This window comes from Lytechinus pictus, chromosome 17 (assembly GCF_037042905.1).
Source record: "Lytechinus pictus isolate F3 Inbred chromosome 17, Lp3.0, whole genome shotgun sequence".
Classification (NCBI taxonomy): Eukaryota; Metazoa; Echinodermata; class Echinoidea; order Temnopleuroida; family Toxopneustidae; genus Lytechinus; species Lytechinus pictus.
This window is the reverse complement of record NC_087261.1, coordinates 19293343-19319407: the sequence shown is the minus strand read 5'-3', so window position 1 is coordinate 19319407 and position 26065 is coordinate 19293343. Positions and strand designations below refer to the sequence as shown.

Here is a 26065-nt window from a genome sequence, read left to right as displayed (position 1 = left end):
CATACACAATGATTTAGAAAAAAGCAAGAATAATATGAAACGGCTGGATTACATTTCAAAGCTGTTAAACGTATTCGATGTTCTTCCATTGGGTCCAATGTAAGAATAATAAACATAAAAAATGGTATAACAAAATATAGTTATTACATAAGATGCATTTCTAAACTAAATCTAAATTATTCTACGGTTAAAAAATATCCCAAAGAGCTATTGTCAAAATGCACCCTCCCTTAACATACCAATCTTCCTGTTGATTAACTAAACACCCAATCAAGTCTGCGCTTAGTCTGTAAGGTACCCATTCTGTTCCTGGTTACAAAGAGATTAGAATGTCAAATTTTCAGGTGAGAATATAAAAAAATTTCAGCTTGCGATGCGCGCTCGCATAATTCGATTGGTGAGATATGTATCCTACTATTGAGTCAATAATAAATGCAGTTCTTAACAGGTTCCTCATCTAGTCAGTTTTTTTAAAGTTTCACCACGCGGTTAGCGCTCGCGTTAATTCTTTAGTTATATACATTTCTTATTCATGATTGCAAAACTGATCGAAATGTTTAACTTTCAGGTCTAATTACATGAAATGTCCAAAAATTTTGGTAAGGATGCACTTTTAACAGTATCCGAGCACATACCCCCAATTCTGCGTTCTCTTTATTTACTCCCCATGGCATCCTCCTCACCTACAAAATTCTCAATGGCAAATCCAAAAATATCTTACAGATCTTATTTCTGTATGCTGTAGTACCTCCTCAGTGCCTCTCCGTTCATCGTCCACGATGCAGATAAACTCCTGGACCTGGAACCTCTACAAAATGGTGACCACGCTTTTTCTTCAATTACCCCTTCTCTTTGGAATACGCTACCCTCATAATGCCAAGTCTGTTAGTTCAAGATCCTACTCAAAACATAATTCAGTTTCGGTTTATCAATTGTAGGTGCACACCAGTATTGATTATAAGTATTAGTTGTGTCTGCCCCCCTTACAATCCATAAACTAAACACAGAAAAGGCCGTCGTAAGCGCCTGATAAACTTTATGTATGTATTATTATTATGCGCCATAATTGATCAAAAGTGATGTTTATGACAGATTTGAAGTTTTTCACACACACAAAAAAAAAATCAAAGCCGCTCGCTCGCAGGCAAAGAAATGTATATACCTAAATGTTTATCATATCAATCAGAAATCACCTCAGAAAGGCTTTGCTCAATTTAAAAACACAGTCAACGACTATATATGAAATAATAACCTTTTATACAGTGTATTTCAGGAAAAAGGTAATCCAAATCTAGAAGGCTGATATTCGAATCATATTTAATTTTTGGAAATTATTATGCATGGACATGCAGGACAGACTCACCAGCTTTCCATTGATACCATATATGTACCATTTGTGGCTTGCATGGCCAAATCAATTGATGAAGACAGGTGCAGATACCACTTTTTCCAAGTTTTTGAAAACTTTGAGAGGACAGAGGCTGATGTAAATACTTTCGATGTCTGAGCAAGTAAAAATCTCTTTAATTGGACACTGTTTCTTACAAATGTACGTACAGATGATTGACGAGGATATGGTACCACAGTTGGACCAATATTTTGATAATAATGTTCGAAGAGTGAACAAGGCATCTTTGGTTATGGTGGATTCAGGACGGGACTCCTGCGCATCGTTCCAACATCATTCGACATAGACTCAGAGAACGCTTTGGACATTGAGTTGCTGCCCTTATACATGGCGTAGAACGGCCACTAAGATCACCTGACCTCACTTTCCTGTCATTATTTCCTTTCGGGACACTTAAAACACAAGATGTTTTACAATTCCTCTCCAAGATCTTGATGATTTGCAGGGCCGGATTCGACATGAGGTGGATGCTTTGCGCTTTGATCCGGCGTTGGTGAGACGAACTGTCCAAGACATCCTTCCAAGCTGCCGGCCTTTGTGTGCAAGGGAGCATAGAGGGCATGTTGAAAGTGAGGGTGAATAAGACAGTAAACTTCCAATCATTTCATCATTTCAGAGGAATGCCTCAAATGACTCTTCATTCCAAAAATTAATTTGAAAAACATTTTAATTTATCAAGCGCACAGTTTACACACTTTACCAAAACTTTTAAGAAAGTGGTATCTGCACCTGTTGTCTTCAACATCAATTACTCCAGCCAAGCGTGGCACAAATGGTACAAATACTGTATCAATTGAAAACTGGTGAGTTTTCATAGGCATGCAGAATATTAAAAAAAAGATCAAATAAGATCCGAATATCAGCCCTTTAGATTTGGATTACCTTTTTTTCTGAAACGCACTGTATTGTATTGTATTGTATTTATTTTCCATTCATAAAAACATGCAAAATACAAACAAAATACATCAGATATAATTACAAAATAAAATGAATACATATGAATGGCTGGATTGCCCATTCAGAGTGGTAATTTAACTGTATATCTGGCCTAGCTGAAAATGAAGCTCAAAATAATTAACAAGCTTAAGAGACAGTTGTTTGTTGGGCAACTTATTCCAAGCCATATTGAGATTAAGATAGGTTTTATAATTTGTATATAATTAAAGTATAGTACTTCAATAGAATATCAGCACCTTCTTTCGCTCTGTAGGGTGGCTACTAGAACTAGATGGCTACTTTGGGGGTTCAACTACACAGGTGTTAACAGGTTCAAGGTAGGGGTATAACTGCCCAAGAGTACATGGTCCTCTTTATTCCCCTCTCATTTCCCAAATAAAACCCTCTCAACAATAAACATAATTATTGACCAATTAGCAAGTAGTGCATCCACATAACATAATAAATATAGCATTAACCATTGACCAATCAGCAAAGAGTGTGTGGTGTATCCTCTGAGTGCATACATGCACTTTGCATCCACATTACATAATACACAATGCATTAAGTAGTAGTGTTAAGATTAATAGGCAGGACAGTCACTGTGTATGCATGTGTATATCATGCAGAGAACATGCCTGCATGGGGGGGGGGGGGCATTCCATTGGCGAGTGGATACCATGCGCGACCCTGAAGGGTTTCGAAACCCTACCCTTAACAAGTATTGGCGTGTGAAACCCTACCCTTAACAAGTATTGGAAACAAAACGATACCCTTGGCAAGTATTCCCTGAATTGAGCCCCCTAAACAAGTACAGCGATATTTATGGCACCGTCATCGGTTTTTACCTACATACGGCCCCACCTCCCACACCTCGCGCAAATTGGACTCTAAACACGTAGTGTTAACTGTTGGGGCAAAAAGTAAAAATCCTTTATAAAACAGTTTAGTCTGTTTTGTACCCTCGTAAATTTGAAAAACATCCTTTTTACGGGGTTTTTTGGTCGCGCGTGATATCCACTCGTCAATGTAAGTGCGCTCCCCACGGGGACCTGCATGTACAGAGAACAAAAACAGAATGTCATTTACGATGACTGAATGGGTGAACTGAATTGAACTTAACATTCCAACTTGTTTATAGAAAGTTCTCTTACCTATAGAATACTGAAATGCATCTAACCTGTTAATACAAAGTTCTCTGACTTGTAGGATAAGGCTCTACAGCTCTATGATGCCCCTGCAAAATGGACAGGAGAAAATGTTCCTGTGGCTGCTGACATTCCACAAACTTGGTTATTCATACATGGATATAAGAAGCACGTTTACACGATTATGCTAGATTTTACTAAGGCTTAAACCTTGAAAAGGGCTATCTATCCGTCTCGTCCTGAAGATGAGACAGTATAGGCAGTTTTCGCAATCAAGAACCGCTCCCTGTAACACGCTATTTCCTTTGAAAATGTAAGTCAAATCACAATCATGACAATGGTGAGCTGAGATGATTTTGACGAAAATTAGTGGACCGGGACAGCAGATCGTCCGAAGATTTAGACCCGGAGAACAATTGCAAATATGTCGTCCAGAATCAAGAAATTTCGCTGCTCGCTGACCGGTCCACCGAGCTACTTTCAACAAAAACCTTTCAGCTCTCCATTGTGATTTGACTTGCATTTTTCAAAGGAATGGGTGCGTTGTAGATAGCGACCGCGTCGTAATTGCAAAAACTCACTAGTAGCTAGGCCTACGAGATTCAAGAACGCAACCTCGAGCCTTACCCGATAATGAACAATTAGTAGATCTTTCTTGTACAAAATTTGAGATGAGACAGGCGCTGTTATTTATGTTCATATCGGACCCACACTCTTCCCGATGGGTTAAACAGCCTCACCCTCATCCTAGAGTCTTTCGTAATCCAAACATGCCATATCAACAAGTAGTCAATCATAATTTTATTTTGTATCGTTATTCACCTGTACCAATTATACAGATGTGGATGAGTGCACTACCAACACACACATTTGTGATGAAAATGCAGATTGTCTCAACGATGTTGGGTCTCACACGTGCACCTGCAATGTAGGATTCACCGGAAGCGGAAACAAATGCCGAGGTAGGTTCTGACTGGAATGGTGATAACAGTTGCAATGAGGCCAACTATGCCAATAGCATAGTGCTCCCATAGATGTGCACCTGATATGTTATGGACTTTTTTTTATTATAAGGCCTACTTATTTCATTTCGGAATTGATAAAGCATGTCTTTATAGTATTCAGTTGCATAAATCAAAATAGCATTTACATCTATTTTCACAAAATTAATGTGTAATTAAAAGATACGCAATATTCTATTTCTATGGAAAGCACAAGGGGAAATACTATCTAGCTATGAGAAAGAACCTGCACTTCCTGAAGAAAGGGTAGCAATGGGGAGTGTATCATCGTAACGTTATAGGGGCGATATTTTATCCAAAATTTTAAGGGAAAGTTTCTCAAGAAAAATTAAAATATTAAAGAGGTAAAGCAGTGGTCTTCAATTACAGGATGAAGGTCACCTGTGTCTTGAAAGGGGTGCATGGAAATACAAGCCAACTGTGGAAACAAAGAAAAATAAATTATATTTAAATACAAGCATTCATTATGTGTTTTGAATTTGATTTGTATTTTTAAAAGGCATCGTTTGAAAGTTTCAATCAACCGACAAGGGCAATCTACGTACGACATTACATCATCAGACACGAATTTCTTTCTTCAGAAGTCTTTGCCTAATCCAATCATTTATCACAAATTTTATTTCGTTTCACGAATATATACAGATATCAATGAGTGTACGGCCAACACACACGATTGTGATGAAAATGCAGACTGTGTCAACACTATAGGGTCTTTCACGTGCTCCTGCCATGCGGGATTCACCGGAAACGGAGCCAAATGCACAGGTAGGTTCTGACTGTACTGGTGATAACAGTTGCAATGAGGCCAGTGCCAATAATATGATGCCTATTGTTCCCCTAGATATGCACCGACACCCTTATGAACTTTTTATTTACATATTTCATTTTGAAATTGATAAAGAAGGACTATTGTTGGAAAGGATCCAGTTGTATAATAGCATTTACAGTTCTGTTTTTTGTGTTTGTTTTTTTAACATGTGTAATTAAAATGTACACGCAATATTTCATTTCTATGGAAACTAGAATGAGTAATACTATCAAACCATTAAAAAAAGGGGTTCGTAATGCAGGCTGTACCATTGTTATGTTAGGGGCGATATCTATCCACGCAATGATATAAAGGGAGGAACAAACTTCATTAGACATGTTTATTATTAGAGCATATGATAAAATTTTAACGGAAATTCGAGGGAAAAAATAAAATGTACACGCAATGTCTTCATTGTCATAATGGTGTCATTGGCTGGGGGAAATTGTAACTCCAAACATACAGATATGTTGTTTAAATTATAAAAGAGAGCTGTAAGATTGTGTACAGGATCTCACTATCTAGCCCACACCGACCAAATCTTTAAAGAGCTGGGACTATTAAAAGTTGCTGATATGAATATCATTCAGACTGCACTTTTTATGTTTAGATTGAAGAATAAGATATTGCCTTCCCAAATTGATTCAATGTTTACACATAATTGTCAAATTCATTCATATAACACAAGAAGCTCGGAAAATTACCATTTAATAAATCCCCGTATTATGTTAACATCTAAATCAATAAGACACAGGGGTCCTGATGTATGGCACTCACTTCCCAGTGAGATCAAACAATCCCTTCATTCTTATCGACATTTAAAAGGAAATTAAAAAATCAGATTCTAGCTAAATATTAGTCGGAAGAAAGGCAACTTTGGTTATGTAAGGGGGGGGGTAGTTAAGGTTTTATCTTAGGCAAGTTACATTAAAAATTGTGCTTTCTTTGTATATTATGTTATGTATATGTATTCCGCAATCGTATTCTGGAACTGGGATAACCCCTTTCAAGCTCCTTGTAGCATTTTGGTTTTTCCCATATTTCTCTTACAACATAAGTTTTATAATTTCAAATTCACATACCTATTCATTATATTATTATTGATTCAATTATTTTGTTTTTATTGTTTGAATGTATATATTTTGTATTGTTTTAATCATGATAAATAAAATCTATCAATCAAAAAATTCTGAAAAGCATCGACAAGAATTACAAAAAGAAAACAAATCTTCAAATAGATAAAAACAGTGGTGCCCAATTAATAATCGCCATTACATAAAAAAGGAAAACCCGGACGATCTCAGGTTAGGAGGGAAGGTAGTTTATTACCGCGACCGAGTCGACCATAAAGTATTGAACGCCTTACGAATCACAAACAATTAACACATAGTGGCGTGACCACTTTTTCTCTTTCCCATGATTATTTAAGATCGCATATGTTTATACAAGCAAATCCAGGAATTTCTAACAGCTAACTATCGAATTAAAACTTAATACAGCTCTACGACTAAATGACAAAACATGCATTTAATTAACAATCATTTAAATCTTACTTTTCCTTCAGCAAGTACCAACTGAACTTTCATCTTTAAAATGTAAATTAAAACACCTACTAATGAAATAGCCTCTTGTGACATAAATATCTTTCAACTAACAACTGAAGATGCACATGCATTGATAGGCAATACATGGTAACATACCTAATTTCTATACCTGGCTAAAACTTTTACTCTATTAAAACATTTAACAGTTTTCAGTTCAAAATTTCAATAAGACATATTACATAAACCAATATGCCAAGGAACAAGGTGCACAAACAATACCAACAAGCATGTTATTCATTTAACAATGTTATTCATTTAACAAAATGCATATACGCCTAAATCTCAAATAAAAGATTAATACGTGTATGAGCAACTCAACAATCAAAATAGACTTTAAGTCACCATTTCTCTCCTTCCCGAAAAGAAGAGATCTGCACACTCTACACAAGCTAGTACATACATGTATAAAAAAAAAAAAAAGCCTGTAGCAATACTTAAAAACATATGATAAACAATTTCCATACGATCAAATATCGATTTACTTAAAAAAATTAAGGAAAAATCCAAAACAAACATACGCGTTCCAAAAAGGGGACACAAAGTAAGATAGGAAACAAGCATAATTAACCAGGCAGAAAATAACTGCTAACTTCAGGGAACTGACTGGAGAAAGGCAATCAATATAATTATACTGTGTCTAAACAAAAGTAATCACTACACTCCGCAAAGAGGGCACTATGCTATAAAACATGTAAAATACTGCATATGAAAAGGATAACAGGCACTGTCAACACCATCAACATATAACATCATCAAAGTCATGTCATAAATGCAAGTGTATAACAAAGGCATTGGGTTATAAAGGCAGATAAAAAAAGGCAACCCTATCAATTATATTCTCAGTAAAAAAAACATGATTTAAAAAAAAAACAATGGTATCATCGTTATAAAAGATACAAAAGATAGACGCAATCAACAAACAAGTGCATCCATTAAAACAAGACATCAGCAATTACACAACCTTTCATTCGCAAGTGCAACCAATTATTAACAAACGCACCAATCTCACAACCAAGGTAATGCAAACCCACATGAACACACACGAAATGTAACTAATAAACATCAGCAATAAGTCACATTTCACAAATGATCATCAAACATAAACTAAAAATCTAAAAATAAGATGATTATTGAGCGAGACATTAAGCAAAATAACTTGGAAACAAAAGTTAAAAATTCAAGGTTATAACTTGTGGAAAACAAAGTCCAAATTATCAAAGTCCAGATGACAAAGTATCAGTCCTTTAGGCTGTCTAGTGCCGATACGGTGCGGTACTGCAAGACGAATCGGATACCGGAGCGTGTTTGGCACGACTGTCGCAATGCGAATCGGCTACAGTTTTACCATTGATATAGTACGTAGTAGCTGAACACTTAGGCATGCAATGATCTGTTGTACGATTCTCTTGCGAGTAACCTTCAGGGAAAGACACAACATCGGAGTGCTCAAGACCGCCATATGACGAACTAACAGACCCAGAGCTATGCTCAGTAAGAAAGACCGGAGGACCTGGAACATTTACATGTTCCTCTCGACACATGCTAGCAAACAGACAATACACAGCCAAGAAACCAACAGCAACATGATTGCTGTAAACATCAATAACTGTATGAGGGAGTTCATAGGCATGGGGTGTAGTTGCAACACAATTTGGTTTGCAATAGATCTCATGATACGTGTAGACCTGAGAGATCGTGTTCAGTGTTAGGCATGTCATTACTTATCCATTGTAAAATTTTGGCATTGTTGTACTCATGTATTTTCTTAGAAATGTTATTGAGATCAATTATTGAAACAACCTCGCTTTCATCAACATTCGTGTTTTCATGTGAGATGTTGACATTTATCATATCACCAACACTCTCATGTAAGGTGTTACGACATCTCATGTCACTTTCACTCATCATGTCACCTTCATTCTCATGTAAGATGTTATCACCAATCATCATGTCATCTTCATTCTCATGTAAGATGTGATCATCACTCATTGTGTCACCTTCATTCTCATGTAAGATGTTATCACCAATCATCATGTAATCTTCATTCTCATGTAAGATGTAATCACCAATCATCATGTCATCTTCATTCTCATGTAAGATGTGATCATCACTCATGTCATCTTTACTCTCATGTACGATGTGGTCATCACTCATTGTGTCACCTTCATTCTCATGTAAGATGTTATCACCAATCATCATGTCATCTTCATTCTCATGTGAGATGTGATCACTCATGTCATCTTCATTCTCATGTAAGATGTTATCATCACTCATCGTGTCACCTTCATTATCATGTAAGATGTTATCATCTCTCATCGTGTCACCTTCATTCTCATGTAAGATGTTATCATCAATCATCTTGTGATGTTCATTCTCATGTAAGATGTTATCATCACTCATCTTGTCACCATCATTCTCATGTGAGATGTTATCATCACTCATTGTGTCACATTCACTCTTATGCAAGACGTTATCAGTATCACTTATGTCACCTTCATTCTCATGACAGTTGTTACCTTCACTCTCATATCCAGAATCCTGGTAAACCATGGTTACTGACACTGAGGGGTGCACCACACTCATGTTCACTCACTGTCACATCACAATGAGAGAAAGCTTCACTCACCAGGCATGCATTGGATGTATCAACAATCGCACATTCAATCTTGTTCTCAGTCTTGTCATCAAGACAAACTGTTGGATTATCTGGCTCTCTCTCATGTTTGTATTGTATAAAGCTACCGTTTGTATGCTGTGGTTGTGTGAGATCTGTAGGCTGGTGTTCATTGAAATCGTGGTAAATGAACTCAAGTCCAAAGTCACCGAATGTTATTAAACCTTTGGAAGGCCTAACCATCACATCATTGTGCTCCATGAACGGTGCACCAACGAGGATATCACCTCTGAGACCTAGACCTACAAATGCATCATCTGCAATCACCAAACCATCAAACCATAGATTATAATCTTCGTAAGATAGCACAAAAGAACGACTGCCAATCACACTCGACCTGGGAATGGGGAATCCCCCAACCGAAGGAATGTTATCATCGGCATCAGACTCAGAAAAGTCAATACTGTCATAATCGACAACATCAAATTCAATATCACAATGATCAACAACTGATTTGCTCACCACATTAATGGTACAACCACTTCGTACCTCTACTTGTACGCAGTGGCGTAGCTAGGATTTTTTTCCTGGGGGGGGCACTGGGGGGTCCTTGCTTTTTCAGGGGGGGGGCACCATTTTTTCGGTGTGTGTGTGTATGTGTCACAAGGGCGGATCCGACTTTCGCCAATAGGGGACGGTGCCCGAAATTATCTTCACCTATATTTTCCCCAATCAGTCACTTCTTAGTTTTATTCTTATAAAACAACATTAACATGAAATAAGCCTTATAAAAAGTGCGAGCGCGAAGCGCGAGCGATTTTTTTTTTTTACTTTTATGTATTTTGTCCTGAAAATTTAATATTCTGGGCAATGTTATGTGTGATCCTGAACAAGATTCGTATGTAACTAGATGGTTACTGCGAACGCCAAGCGCGAGCAGAAATTTTTATTAACTGTTCTAGCATTATCGAAAAGGGACCTGTTAAGGACTGCTTACAGTTACCCACGAAGACGGTATATATTTCAAAAATGCGAGCGCGAAGCACTTTTTGTATTAATAAATGGGATAGTTATGTAACTAAACAATTGATGCGAGCGCGAAGCGCCAGAGGTAGAAAATTGAGATTTCAGACCTAAAAGCGGGACACTCTATTCATATTTTGTAAATCATAAATAGGATATAGTTAATTGGGTATCATTAATAATGCGATCATGAAGCGTAAGCAGACAATTATTGATATTCTGACGTGAAACTGGATAATTTAAGTACATTTTAAATAAAGAACATGTAGGCCATCGCGCATGTTTTAGATTTAGACCTAGAATCTGGGCATTCTGAATACATTTGTTTAATGAAACATTATGGAATACACCTAGACAATATGAACTTGGCAAATCAAACAATGTGACCACGCAGCGTGAGCTTAAAATGCTGATATGTAGACCATAAAAACAAACATTTTACAGAGCACTTAAATTTGTAAATGAAAAAAAAACAATGAAAGCTCGATGTCCGAGCTAAAATATGTTTTGTATATAGACTTCAAAACTTGCTCCATATCAGCCTATTGAGCAAGATATGAATCTCATCGAACAGGCAATTCTGGCGCGAAGCGCAAGCAAAAATTTTATATGGTAACATGAAAGATTTTTTTTTTTGCAAGTCTTCCCCTCACATTATTTCATTCACTCGTCTTCCTCCTCTTATCTTCCTCTTCCTTTTTGTTCTTCTGTCTTTCTTCTTTTTTCTTTTTTTTCTTTTCTTCTTTCTCCCTTTTTTTGGTTGCTCTGCCAATTTTTTCAGGGGGGGCACCTGGGGGGGCACACCAAATCTCAGGGGGGGGCACGTGCCCCCCATGCCCCCCCCGTAGCTACGCCATTGTACGAAGCAATCAGTGGCGTAACAGGCGGGGGGGCAGGGGGGGCAAGCTGCCCCCCTGGCAGAATTTACCGGGAAAATAAAAAAACGGGAGAAAAATAAAAGGGGGAGAAAGAAAGGGAAAGGGGAAGGAAAGAGGGAAAGGAAAGGAGGAAAAGGAAAGAGAAAGGGAAAAGTGGAAAGAAAACAAAAAAAATATATATTTTTTGGAATGGAAAAGGAAGGAAAGCGGGAAGAAGAACGAAAGAAGAACATTGGAGAAAGAACAAATCATTCCGAAATAGACCCAAGTAGGGCAATAGCATGATGGGAAATAGATTAAAAGATGGCAAAATGGCAAACAATAGCGGGAAATGAAGGTAGAATGGAATTAGTCAAAAGCTAAATTGGAAAACAAAGAAAAGGGACAAGAAATAAAAACTTATTAACACGACCGGGCTGACGAGGATAGAAAATAAAGAGCGGGAAAAAAGATGGAGTGCATACAACATTGTGCTATTAGCTTGCTAAATTTTATGCAAATAAGCTACCTGGGCTTCGCCCCAGACCCCAAGCAGTAGGGGCTCTTCATCTATGACCTTCAAATGGCTCTATTACGCCCCCTGTAGGGACCCTTCCTACATTAAGCTTAACGTTCAATCACTGGCGTACAGGCGCGGGGGGGGGGGGTGGGGGGGGGTCTTGGTTCAACACCAAAGAGGAAATAAAAGAAATTATAGGAGAGAACATAATATGAAATGAATGGAAACAATGAAATGTGTTATTTGCTGAATATAATGGAGAAATCTATCACATGATTAGAATTTAATTTCAATAGGCATTTTTTTCCAGCTCGCTTTGCTCGCTGGCGACTGTTTTATTGTAATGTTTTTTTTCCCACATTGCTATGTTTTGACCCCTCAAAATATTTGGTTCAACTGGGTTGAATAGATGTGTTGTGTAAAAGCTATATTCTGTATATACCCGCGATTTGATTAAATAGCGGCAATCTGCGAGGTTTAAATGGCTTTGATATCAAGAACTTCCGGGGGCTCCGCCCCAGACCCCAACCGCATAGCACTGCCGTATATTAGTATGGAAGGGTTGGGCCATGGTCCCCAAAAGTTCTACCAAGAAAAAAAGGAGGAAAGAAAAGCAAAGGAAAAGTGTAGGATATGGTTTTATTTACTGAATATAATGTTAAAAAATATCTCAAAGTTAGATTCTCATAAAAAGGTGATTTTTTTCTCGCTCGCTTCGCTCGCTCGGGACTTATATCATTCAGCTTCTTAGCACATGTGCCATACTGCGCCCCTCGTTTTTTGTTTCGTTTACTCTGCACGCTACTTCCGCAAATAATCCTGTTCACAGTGGCGTACAGATCACAATAAAAGGAATGGAAAGAGAGAAGAGTGAAATATATTCTCTGGATATCATGTCAAAATCTATCACAAAATTGGATATTTATATTAAAAATGTCAAAATTTTTGCTCGCTTGCTTCGCTCGCTACTCAAAAGATAAAATCTGCCTGATCCGCAATGTCTGGCCCTCTCAAAATCGTCCCCTCATTACGCCTTTTTATACCATGATATGACCGGGAAATTTTTGGCTCTTGCCCCCCCCCCCCCCCCCCCCCCCCCCTGGCCACCGACCCCTGTTACGCCGCTGGAAGCAATCACTCTCCTGCTGCCCCTGCACGACAGCAGGAAAATGGGGGGCTGGAGCGCGCCGCCTCTTCGACGCATCACCAATAATGGGCCCGGTCACGGCAATGGCGCATCGCTGCGTTGATGCAAAACCATACATCTTCAGAAGTATGTAGGACTACGATTCACCTAAGAGAAAGAGCTAACGTGACATTATCACGAAAAAGTTACATTCGAGCGCCCGCGGTCCCACGGATTGGATAAAGTTCCCTAGGTGCCTGGATTAACACAGCGTCAAATGGTCTAGGTTCAGATCCCGACGGTGCCACCACGCCATTACATAAAAAAGGATCTCAGGTTAGGGGTGAAGGTAGTTTATTACCGCGACCGAGTCGACCATAAAGTATGGAACGCCATACGAATCACAAACAATTAACACATAGTGGCGAATAATATTAATAGTTCCATTTATATAGCGCTTCATACTTTTGTTTAAAAACGCTTTACATTGCAATTATTATTATCCCGTCATATAGGATCCATCAATATCCCACACATAAATGGTTTAGCAAGTGTGCGCCTAACAGGCTGCTTGAAATGCTATGAATCCAGTGACCGGGTAATAATAATTGTGAAGCGTTTTGAACAGTCGTAGATTGATAAAGCGCTATATAAATGCCAATTAATATTATTATTATTATTATAAAGAGCACCATCTCCGTTCCCTTGGGGGTATCCTTGCCAGGCAAGCTGCAAACATGAATTATCTAATCACATTGACTTTCACATCTACCAGGTACCTATTTAACACCTGGGTGCATGGAGAGTGATAAACATGATAAACGTGGATAAGTACCTTTCCAAAATGACGTTGGCGGGTGCACGCCACCAGTGTCCCTTGAAAGGGATGCGTGCAAATGCAAGCGACTGTAAAAAAAAAAAAAAAAGACAAATGAATTATACTTAAATACAAGTATTCATAATGTGTTTCGAAATTGATTTGTAATTCTAAAAGGCATCATTCAAAAGTTTCACTTAATCAAGAAGAGCGCCATCTTGCACCATCTCGACATGCTCAACGATCATGTGCCCTTTTTCACGAACAATCATTTAGCACGCGCGATATTTAATTTCTCTATTTGTATTGAAGTGTTATTCCTCGAAGATGTTTAATCTTGTAGGACCTACTAATATAATAGGTGGATGGGTGACTAATCTATATTAATATGTCATATAATCGTCACCAATGGTTTGACGTCGTATGGACCGCCTTTGCAGACGACGTCCTACTTACGAAAGTGACTGGCGCGTATAATATGGAGAGATTGAAGAGCGCCATCATATTCAACAACAACAACAACAACAACGATCACCGAGTCATTGCATAATCAGACACAAACGTTTGTCTTCTGGAGCCTTTGCCTCATCCAAGCATTTAATTATCGCAAATTCTATTTCATATCACAAATATATGCAGATATCAATGAGTGTACGGCCAACACACACGGTTGTGATGAAAATGCAGACTGTGTCAACACTGATGGGTCTTTCACGTGCTCCTGCAACGCGGGATTCACCGGAAACGGGACCGAATGCACAGGTAATCATCAAAAGTCTAGACTGATAATTAACCAGCTCCCGTGGTCATGAGGGTGGGGGAGGGGGTAAATCCGACTGAGACTTTCGAACTTATATTGCAACAAGGGAAGGGGAATTAACAGAGAGAGTTAGAGAAAAGTACGAAATAACGACACGGTAGTATTAATATTAAGTTCATATTAGACCACGTACGGCAGTGATCGAGGGCCCGTGGGTGCTGAAATGGTTTGCATGGGGTATATGACTTACAACAAATGGAGGAAAAGAAAGTGATTGAAAGAGGGGACAAAATTGCAATGAGTTGGTAAGGCCTACATATGTTTTACTTAGTAGTGTAATTGCTAAGTATTTATTAAACGCAACGGGGCCCAGACCTATGGCACTGTACGCCCCTTCGCCTTCAATTGAGAAATTATGGCTTTAAGATTTACTTTAACAAAACAAAAGAAAAGGAAAAGGGGGTAAATAGACAACGTAAAAAAGAGGATTGCAAAAGATTATAGATAAATGATATCAATGCAATTGATAAGAACATTAAAGTTTTAATGCATATGTTTGAATATTTTTTTCGTACAATTTTTTCTTTCACTTACGAAACTACACCGCAGCGAGTAGACGGTCCCAGCAGAGAAAATCCTCCCGTAAGTATTAAGTCTATCAGTGTTTGTTAAATACCCGACATGATGTGTTAAGTACTTCCCATAGGCTGGCTATACAGGGACTAACCGGTTTCGGTCGGCAATGGGTTAATAGAGTATAGGAAATGGCGCAATGAAGTATTTTACTAACTTCTTGAGGAATTAAACCTTTGTTACACCAATAATTGATAGTATTCAACAAAAATAATAATACTAGTAATATAAATAATACGTATTTAGGTAGCGCAAGATGAAAAAAAAGTACAGACCAAATTTGATAAGAATTGGTTCATTGTGCATTTGGATACAACCATATGTAATCAATGTAGATTTAGTCCGATTTTAAATATTACCACTTTATATTTACACTTTTTAAAAGAGCTGACTGGCTGTATTTATGCGGCCGAATTCCCGGCACGTTTTCCAACCAAAGTCAAGGTATGGATATTTGACACCGTGATCCCCTGGTCGTGTACCAAAAATGCTGAAATACGATTTAAAAGAATTGCTTAAAATGAATCGCTTCAATTATATATACTTACACATCATAAAAATATATTATATCCATATAATTCATATGCAATAGATTTTCAGATTTCGTTTAAAGTAGGATCCATGGTAATATAATATACACAGCTGGAAATTTTGAAGTAAATTGTAGTCACCCTGAATGCAAATTTACCACATTTTTAAGACGGAAATGTTTCGGAAGCTTCACAAAGCTTCTTTCCCACTTGTAAAAAATCAGTAATTGCTAACCATGGCAGTTACAGAAAGAGCTGAGTTTAAACGTAAGTCAACACATCAATGACAGGTCCCGGATGCGCGCTTTTGATGACTGGATGAATGTCAAGCTACGTAAGATTTGTTACAGTAATGTTGCATTTGATATTTTTTATATACATGTACAACGGACTCTAGATCATCATCAGCAACTGTCTGCATCCGGAAAATTTACCGCAAAATAATACAATTTTTCATTTGGCAGGCCGTCTGGTTGCAGTGGTTACATCTGTTGTAGTCGTATTTGTCGTCCTCCTCATCGTTGGCATCATTATTGCTGTTCTTTGTTGCAGACGACGGTACGTGTCACCTTCATAGCACCTTGATCCCGTCTCACACTATACGATTCGTTGCGATCCGAATTTCAAATTAATTGTGATAACATTTGATATGGATATTCCAACAAATAGATATTACGGATAAGAGTTCAGGACAGTGTAGGACTACTGAAATCGAAATTCAGTCCAGTTAGAGCCTCCCTGAATGAATAAAAACAAATTATATTCCAAATCGTAATGACGTCGCCATCGGCTGCGACTTGAAGCCGATTTTGACTTTACTAAGACCATTTGGCTTGCCGCAAAGTGAACATATGATATTATTTTTCCCAACAATATGCTAAATTTTAAAAGAAACAATTTTTACTTTTTGGAACTTTCATATTTAATGCAAAATGCGATTTCTTGAAAAATCGTGTCGCACCGGATCGCATAGTGTGAGACGGGCTTTATGTATTTGATGTCATAATTTCCTAACATCTTCCCTCAGACGATATAGAACTAAGCGTAAACAGAGTTGTCAGGAAAGCGCCATGCAGGATGAAGCACCTGCAGATCCCCAGTGGAATGCAAGGCATTGACTTCAGCCTCTAAGATGGTAGCATGATTACACAAACCTGGCTCACTTTTACACTTAACGTGCGCGTACCCCGCAAACCGGGGACAGTTCCTACCCCACGCACAACTTGATTTTGATTGGTCGATTTGAATCATTTTACGAATCGTCCCTTTGTTGTAATACGAAACGGTTTGAAATGAGATGAAGAATTAATTGGCATGGTTACATGGACCGGGGACGTCCCGGGTTGAAAGACGTTTCCGGTTGATGGGTAAAATGTCCCAAGAAATAGGTAATTACAAACCTGTATGCGTCCCATATCATCAGAATACTGAATGTGGCCACAAGTAGTGAAAAGGTGATCAAGTGGTGAAACTTTATCATGTTATGAATTCCTCAAACGTACTCCATCTAAGGTCAATTCCCAAGGGAACTTCGACACTTTTGCAAACTCATTACCCAATTATTCCTGTCCGAGTTTGCATTCGTTTCGATTATTTATTTACTTGTTAGGAATTTGACCAAGCAAGGCCAGCAGGAACGTGGATTAAAGAAGAGAGGTGAACAGAAAAACGTGTCTGAGTTCGACCAAAGGAAGTCTACTAGTAGTCAAGTGGGTCTGTACAATCCAACATTCACCAATGGATCCGCCCTGGAGGCTAATCAGGAAGCAGAGTACACTGAGCTCGAAGCTATCTAGAATCATTGTCATCACTTGGGGTCCATTCGTAAAAATTATAATAACAGTCAAAAGCCACTGAATCCCTTCAATCTGATTGGCTGATAGAAATTATGCACTTATATGTATAACAGGTTTTAATGAAACGGGCCCCTTGTCTGGCAACAACATCGTCAGTCAAGTTGTCAGATCTGAGAAAAAACTGTAACTAGTCGCAAACTACAGGATTTGTCAGCTACATTCGACAAATGCTGCCCATGGGTGTGTATTGTACTTTTGAAACCATTTTTAAGCAATAATTTTATACGATGAGTATTAAGAGTAATGGTGTCAATAGACATATGGGCGAATTTAATCCGAATGAAAAAATATACAAAACACATGAAAAAAAGACACTGACAAGCAAAATTTTGACATAGGCAATGTCATTTTTTTTTCGAAATATGTAATACATTGGCCAATGGGGAGTTCAAATAGGAAACAGTTTGCCAATGTTTATCTGTAAATTGCAATTGAAACACCCCTTTTCAGTCATTGCGAACGTTATTCGATGAACAAGAATAAAAGAAAATGCCATTGAGAGCAGAGAGTGTTGGTATCGCGGGGTTAAGCAATCTTTCGTAATGAGCAAAATCTAACCGAATATTTGCCTGTATGAAAATGTACCGAATTGACATCCAATCCAATTATACCGACATAGATTCCTCAATTGGAAAAAAGTTTACTCACGAAGGGGGAACTTTCACTGAAATCAAGTTGGTAAAAAATATGATTGAAAGAAAAAAGGTTGAAAGATGAGACCAGAAGAAAAGATTGAAAAATGAAACCCACCTAAAAATACGGCTGTTCACAGGGAATTATCAACTTTTAACATTGTGAAATCATATGTTATGCAATCCGTAAGAAATGTTTAGAATTTCAAGCAACGTTGTTGATGCGCATCACTTAATATACATATTTAATAAACATATTTAGTATACATATTTAAACAGTCAAGCTGTTAACAATTGTTACAAAGTTAAACGATAGTTATTAGAGAAACGGGCTTAAACAGTGTTGTTAACAATTTTAAACATCGTTTTACATTGGAATTTAAAATGTAAGTATACTGCAAAAACACCGGTGTTAATTTAACACCAGCCTGGTATCTATATCGTTCCACACCAGATAGGAGTTGAAACAAGACCTGTTTGGCGTTTGGCTAACACCAATTCGGCATTTAAGCAACACCCATTAGTGCTAAACCAATATCGGTTTGATTATAAAATAGTGTTGTTTCAACACCTCTCTGGTATGGACCGATATAGATACCGGGCTGGTGTTAAATCAACAACGGTGTTTTTGCAGCGTATATTTCTTTTTTTAATAGTTCGATGGATCATGGTGATGACTTAAAACGTTTTCTATTAAAGGGATCCGAGTATGAAATAAAATATTTTTCTAGGGTGGCACTCCCCTTTATATGGGAGAAGAAACTAATAAATATATTGAATTATGTTTGCCGGAAACTAAGGAATTTAACAATTGAATTTATTAATCGTAAATAAAACAATTTTCAAGTACATGTTATACGGAATAACTTATAAGTTTGGTAATCCTTCTTTTATTGTTACTATTTATTCGTTATCAATTGATCACTTTTTTCACATACATTAATAGCTGCAGTAAAAGTAATGAACGCTTGATGAGATGGAGTAACAGCAAATAAAATATCTTTGAACAAGGTTAAAAACCGCCAGCAGAAAGTATGTCAGGCATGCACTTTGCTCAACATCTCTTGCAATTGTGTAGACAAATGATTCCCGCATGACTCCGCATCTATAGGTTATACATAAAGGGAAATATGCTTTTGTGATGATAATTACTTTTTCGCCGCATCTTGGTCTGGTTATATGTGTAGTACATAATTCGGAGGCATGCGAAAATTAACTATGCAATATGTCCTGAAATATGACTCAAATTTGCTCGATTGGGCATGTGCGGGCACTCATCTGCCATATACAGTAATGAATAACAATATTCCACCGACCACATTGGAAATTTTCATTCGCCGCAAACGATCGGAAGTGTTAAAATCTGGTTACAGTAAAGGTCAAATTCTTTTTTCACTAATTAAAGGTTAATTGATATAATATGGGCAAATATCTCGTCGTAATAGTGCTTGGTTATTGATGTTTTGTCATGCATTCCAATTTCAGTTTGTTTATTAATATGAAACATAAAAAATTGATACAAATGAATGTTCGTAAAATTTCACCCCTCGGATTTCTTCATTGAAACTGGCGGCTTCGAAGGCGGACATCAAAAAGGTCCTTATTGCCGTTCTTTCTTTTGTGCTTCTTTAGAAATGAACAGCTGCTTGAATAAATTTGTTGCCTGTTGGAACTCCAGTCATAGAATCTTCTTGATCATACGTGTCTATAACCAATTCTAGGTTAATATACAATTTTATCCATTATGTTATGTATTTTGGGAAGTTTCTAGTGCTTTAGTAATTTTGTGGAAAGGTTGTTCATATCTATATTGAATATAAGGAATTAAGGTACATGTCGTAACGTAATATATCTACTATTAAAGGCTTTGTATATTAAACTTTGTGTCGAGCCTTTATTTGATATGAAGTAACAACATCCTACACTTGATATGTCTTTTTTATAATGATCAGAAAGGGATTGGGCTACGGCACCCCGGGTAGCAGTGGCGTAACAGGGGGGGGGCAAGCTGCCCCCTGGCGGATTTCACCGGGAAAATTTAAAAAAACGGGAAAAGCATGCAAAGGGAGAAAGGGAAATGGAAAGAAGTAAAGAAATAAAAAGAGGAAACGGAAAAGGGAAAGAAAGGAAGAACATAGATAGGGAAAATGGAAGGAAAGGGAAAGAAGAACTTGTGAGTAAGTACAAATTTCCTGAAATACTAATACATTAGCATGATTAGCAAGAGAGGGATATAAATTCAAAAGATATGACTCAATGGCACGGACAAGAATGGCTGGAAAATGGAAGAAAGAGGAAGAAAGAAACAGAAAATGAAGGTAGAACCAAAAGCTTAATTGGAAAACCAGAATATAGAGAAAAGGGAAGAGAAAAAAGAGAATAACCTAATAACACGACCGGGTTGCCAGAGGATTGAAAAATATAAAGAACGGGAAGAGTGGATGGCGTCTATTATAAGCTTGCTAAATTTTATGCAATAGTGGTCGTAATCAGGACAAAAAATCCTGGAAAAAAATCTTTAGCTAAAGTAGGGTTAGCCAAGCGCCAAGGGCTAGTTATATCCCTTATGTCCTTACCTAAGTAAAGCTTTGCGCTGGCTAGTTTTACCCTAAAAAGCCTGTTTATTTTGGCTAAATTTCCAAAGCTACAATCACATAAGTATAATTTAATTTCAAAATCATTTTACAGGCAAAACTTTTCTTGCTCGCTTCGCTCGCTGGCGACTTTTACAACTTTGTCCACATTTGCTATGTTGTGCTGCTTCAAAGAATTTTGTTTATTATCCGCAACTCCGTTGAAGTTGATATGTGTTGTGTATGTCCCGCGATTTGATAAAACAGTGACCATCTGCAGAGTTTAAAAATATCACGCGGTTCCGGGGGCTCTGCCCCAGACCAGTGGCGGCACCAAGGAGAGGCACGGGATTCATTTTCCCCCAGTGAGTTTGCCCCACCCCCGAAATTTTGAAAAATGAAGAAAAAAAATGTACAGTAGTGATAAGCTTTTCGTTCCTTAAAGACCCAGACCGGACCCAAAAATGAAAATGACAAATCACATACCAATCGAAAGTTTATAGACTACTAAATACAGCAACGTAGGCCCCCATTCCACAGAACGGAGACATCTGAAAGACTTAAATTTGGTGAGGTCTTCAGCGGTCTTCAAGATCACTGAAATTTGTCATCTCTGTGGAATGGCTCGGAAAGACCCCTCAAAGAACTCTAAAAGACTGATGGATATTTCTTGTCTTACTGGTCTTAGAGTAGTCCTATATAGAGATCTTTTATGCCAGAAGTGATCTTTCGGAATTATTTCCATGGACTTTGCCTGGTCTTTCAATGATCTCTCATGAGTCTTACGGTGATCTCTGTAAAAATCTTGAGAGACTACTGAAAGATCATTGAAAGACTATTAAGACCTTTGAAAGTTCATCGAAAGACCGCTGAAAGACTGCTGAATGATCACTGAAAGACCATTTTCCTGTAAGACCGTTGTAAGACTGTTTTGAACCGTTTCAAAAAGTTTTGGAGCCAATGAAGACCACGAAGACCACTGAAAGATTGGTCAGGACTTGTGTAAGACCTCAAAGACCATTGTAGGTTCATTGAGAGACCTCTGAAAGATCAACCAGAATTCACAGTATTTCAAAGGTCTTTCAGCGGTCTTGTTCTCTGTGGAATGGGGCTTTAAGCTTTATGCATTTTCACCGCTTAACAGCTGAGTATTTTGCTTAAGAACAGCTCCAATTATCATTAAGTGAATCATTCATTCTTTTTATAAATTGGTATTGCATTCAATTCGTGGATTATTTTTTCACGAATACATCATAAATAGAAATGGTGGTCTACAATTGTCTTTTTTATGTGATTATGAATTAAAATAATTAAACATGCATATGGGGGCGCCATTTACGAAAATTACACAAGGGCGCCAAAATCAGGTCGGGCCCCCGGTTAGCAAATCCTTGATAAGCACCCGAGGATGGTAAGATAAAAATAAAACAGGTTTATAGTATCAATACAGAGTGTCCCGCAAACATGCCAATGTTACTCTACATGTATATGGGAATAATATTAAAACTACAACTTATATTGTTAATATTTTACACACGTAAACTACAACTCATTTTCTACCACTGGATGAAATTTTATCTACTAATGTAATCAATAAAGATAAGAGCATTTTTTTGTCATTACACACCAGGTAACCTCTCCATCTAAGTTTTTTTTATAAAGTGGTATGTGTATATCAAGGTCAGCTGACAAGATTTGTTATATATTCACGTGGTGCAAATCATGCAAATTATAATTTATTCTAGTTCTAGAGTGCCCGACATCTCAGCTTCTGGGAGAGCAAGGCCGGTTCCCACTGTAATGTGATCCTTTACGAAAGCCACGATTGGCCTTTGGTAACTGATCTCGAACATTTTTTAACCATTCAACAGTTCAAATTTTTTCTACGAACAATACGATTGCCACGGCAGCGACGACTGATCTGAAACGATATGATGAGATTAATACGATGACTTCACGATAAAGTACGCCGTTTGAACTGTGGCGCAAATCGTGACAATGGGAACGAGGTGTGTAAGAAGGCAGATCGATGACACTGAAGATGAGGATAAGTGGCAACAAAGTGAAGGACATTCACATTCAGCCACGCGTGTATTGTGCAAGGATTTGCTTTTTTTTTGTTCAGGACTTTGGGGATGACTTATTCATTCAGCTCCCTCTGATGAACAGAAATTCTTGCATATTTACGCCCGTGGCTAAACGTGAATAGATAAAATGCACACCACGTGAAGAGATAAAAAATCTTGTCAGCCGACCCTGACTATGCAGGGGCGGATCCAGCTTTCGCCAATAGGGGGGGCCGAAAAATATTTTCATCAACATTTTGCTCGATTTGCCGCTATAATCTTATTTTTTTGTTGATTTTTCAGGGGGTAGTCCTAACTAAAGACTGAAGTTTTAAGAATATGTTAGTTTTTATTGTTATCAACAAAATAAGGTATCACATGTGGTCTTAATATATAATGCGAGCGCGAAGTGCAAGCTCAAATTATTTGATATTTTATTTCCTTAGACCTGAAGATTCTGAGGAGATTTTATAATCATGAAAAAAGATAAGTATCCAACTAAACAATGAGAGCGCGAAGCCCGAGCCGAAATTTTATTATAGTAACGTGAAAAGGGACTCAATTAGGACTGTTTTTAGTGATTAATGAAGAGGGTAGAAGTATCACCCATTAAATAATGAGAGTGCGAAGCGCGAGCTCAAAATTGTTTAATATTTCGACCTGAAAACTGGACAATCTAAGCGCGTTTTTATTTAAATAAAGAACAAGTTGTGTGTTCACAAACAATTACATGCGAGCGCGAAGCACGAGCTTAATTTGTTAATATATACTGACATGATAAAGGAGCATTTTGACAAATTTTGGTAAGAATTTTCAAAGAGGATGGGTAACTCCCATCAAACAATGCGAGCGCGCAGCGCGAGCCGAAAATTTTGATAAACAATTTGTTTAAATCAAACAAAATAATGAAAGCTTGATGTGCGAGCTAAAATATTGTGTGCAAATTGATTTCAGAACTGGATATATAAGTGCCATTAATCCTCTTGAATGGGATTTATTACACAAGCAATGCGAGCGCGAAGCGCTAGCGATTTTTTTTATATAAAGCCTATTTTCCAATTGATCCCCTCACCTTTTTCTTGTTTCCTTTCGGGGTTGGGTCGGGCCGGCCGTTACGAGGCTGCAAATTACACATCATGGGTATGATACCTCTTTTTCTTTCTGTTTTTCATAGTTTCTATCAAGTTAAAGAGTACACTTTTTTCTGCAGGTTGTAAAAAAATAGGGGGGCCGGGGCCGGCTCGGCCCCCTCCTGGATCCGCGCCTGCTATGGGTGCGTTTATCCGCCACTTTTTTACCCTAGAATCATGATCTGAATCATGATTCAAATCATGATTCTGCAGAATCACGATTGCGTTTAGTCGAAATTGAATATAATCATGATTAGAATCACAAACATGAAACACGAAAAAAGATGCGTTTGGAAAGACGTTTCTGCAGAATCACGTAAGAAAATGTTCGAATAAACGATATCGTGATTACAATCATGATTCTATGACCTCACTGTTGTGTCGGGCTACTTTCGGTTTGACTCTGGCCAAGCTCAAGGCGCTCTATATGCTCTAGTATAAAACTAAATGAATTAACTGGAATGACCTCAGTTGTTGTTGAGTATACAGTATCAATATGGGATCAATATTAAATTGGATCTACGCTGAAATTCACTTCCGAACACCATTTTGGATAAACTATAGAAGCATATGGACCCTATATGATAGAAGTAAACAAAATGAGGTATAGACTGAATTTTGGAAGCAAAAGATTTTTCGAGAGCCGAAACACGTGCGATAAACTTCCTCTGTCAAACTGCGCACTAGTGATGCGCACTGGATTGGCCCGAATCTGAGGAGAAACAGCATTGGAATGAAGGTCGTCTAAACGCTGATTCTGTGATATTGTGATTCATGTTTGTGTTTTGAATCATGATTCAAATCATGATTCAAATCATGATTCAAATCATGATTCTGGCTTGAGGTCGCATAAACGCAGCCTATACATACTTCTGAATACAAAACTTGGATTGAGAGGTTTTCTGATGAGTGCTGAAAGAATAAAATAAAGCGCATCCGTGTGTTTAATAGACGACTAGGGCCTATCGAAAAAAAATTTTTACGCCAGTTGTATCAAATAAATGTGAGTTTATAAACTATATAAATTATGTTTTGGTCTTTTGGACATTTCAAATTATACTTATTTCATTTAAGAGTGGCATTTTTTTTGTAGGACACACTGTATCATCATTAAAAAAAAGAAAAATAAAAACCTGTGTGAGTTTATTTAGGTAGAGCAATTATCATTTCACAATGATGACCTCATATATTTCATGTTCAAACATTGTTTTTTTTTCACGCATGTAAAATCACAAACGATAATCCAAACGCGTACACACATCCAGATTGACTTTCATTTGGCCTGAATTAATGCTGTCACTCGGGGAAAATGCAAAATGTTGCATTAAGATGCGCAAAATAAACGAGAAATAAAACATAAAATTATACGCGGCTGTAAAGCAGGGAAAATGAATAAAGCTATTGCATTGCTCTTCCCTAGTTGTGTTTTCTTGATTTGAGTATGAATTCGCAGGTCCGTAGCCCCACGGGATCCAGGGGTCAAATCGAACCCCCTAAAATTTCCATAGCAACACAGGGGGAAAATGCGTTCTATATGGTACGAAATACACAACAATTGTTACCGATTACCCTTTTTTTAGTACATGGAATCGAACCCCCTAATTGAAACCCCTGGATATAGTTTTGTGTAAGCCTAATTCATTATGAATCCGGTCTGTCAATTGCTTATGTGTTGTATAATGCATGTATACACAATACTGACAGGGTGTTTGTAGGGCATGTAGGTGTAAAGTGCCTTGTACATTGGACAGGCTATAATAATACCACTTGTTCACTGCAACCATCCTGTCTGTGGGGAATCTACAGGTAGGATTATGGTATATGCCATGCAATGCTGTACACAGCACACACTTTAAAAAATCATTAAAACGTCACTTTTGTGACCAAAATTACTCAGTTCCATACAGTTGCAATTTATTTTTCAGTAGTAACCAGGGAATAATTTTTGTATTCACCAGAGCGCTCAAAAACTTAAATTTTGGGCATATTTTTGTGTACGCCC

General features: G+C 37.7%; 1 protein-coding gene across 6 annotated transcripts in view; it reads left to right on the top strand.

Annotated features, from left to right (window-relative positions):
- The window catches only part of LOC129280745 (fibrillin-1-like), a 136918-nt gene extending 116745 nt beyond the window's left edge, over nt 1–20173 (top strand). For all 6 annotated transcript variants that reach the window (XM_064112373.1, XM_064112375.1, XM_064112374.1 and 3 more), the window contains 6 exons: nt 4332–4454; nt 5157–5279; nt 14523–14645; nt 15253–15285; nt 16271–16364; nt 17416–20173. In XM_064112373.1, the coding sequence (XP_063968443.1) occupies nt 4332–4454; nt 5157–5279; nt 14523–14645; nt 15253–15285; nt 16271–16364; nt 17416–17602 (683 nt within the window). In that variant the 3' untranslated portion in view covers nt 17603–20173. The remainder of the gene's footprint in view (nt 1–4331; nt 4455–5156; nt 5280–14522; nt 14646–15252; nt 15286–16270; nt 16365–17415) is intronic.
- Nucleotides 20174–26065: the final 5892 nt, after the last annotated feature.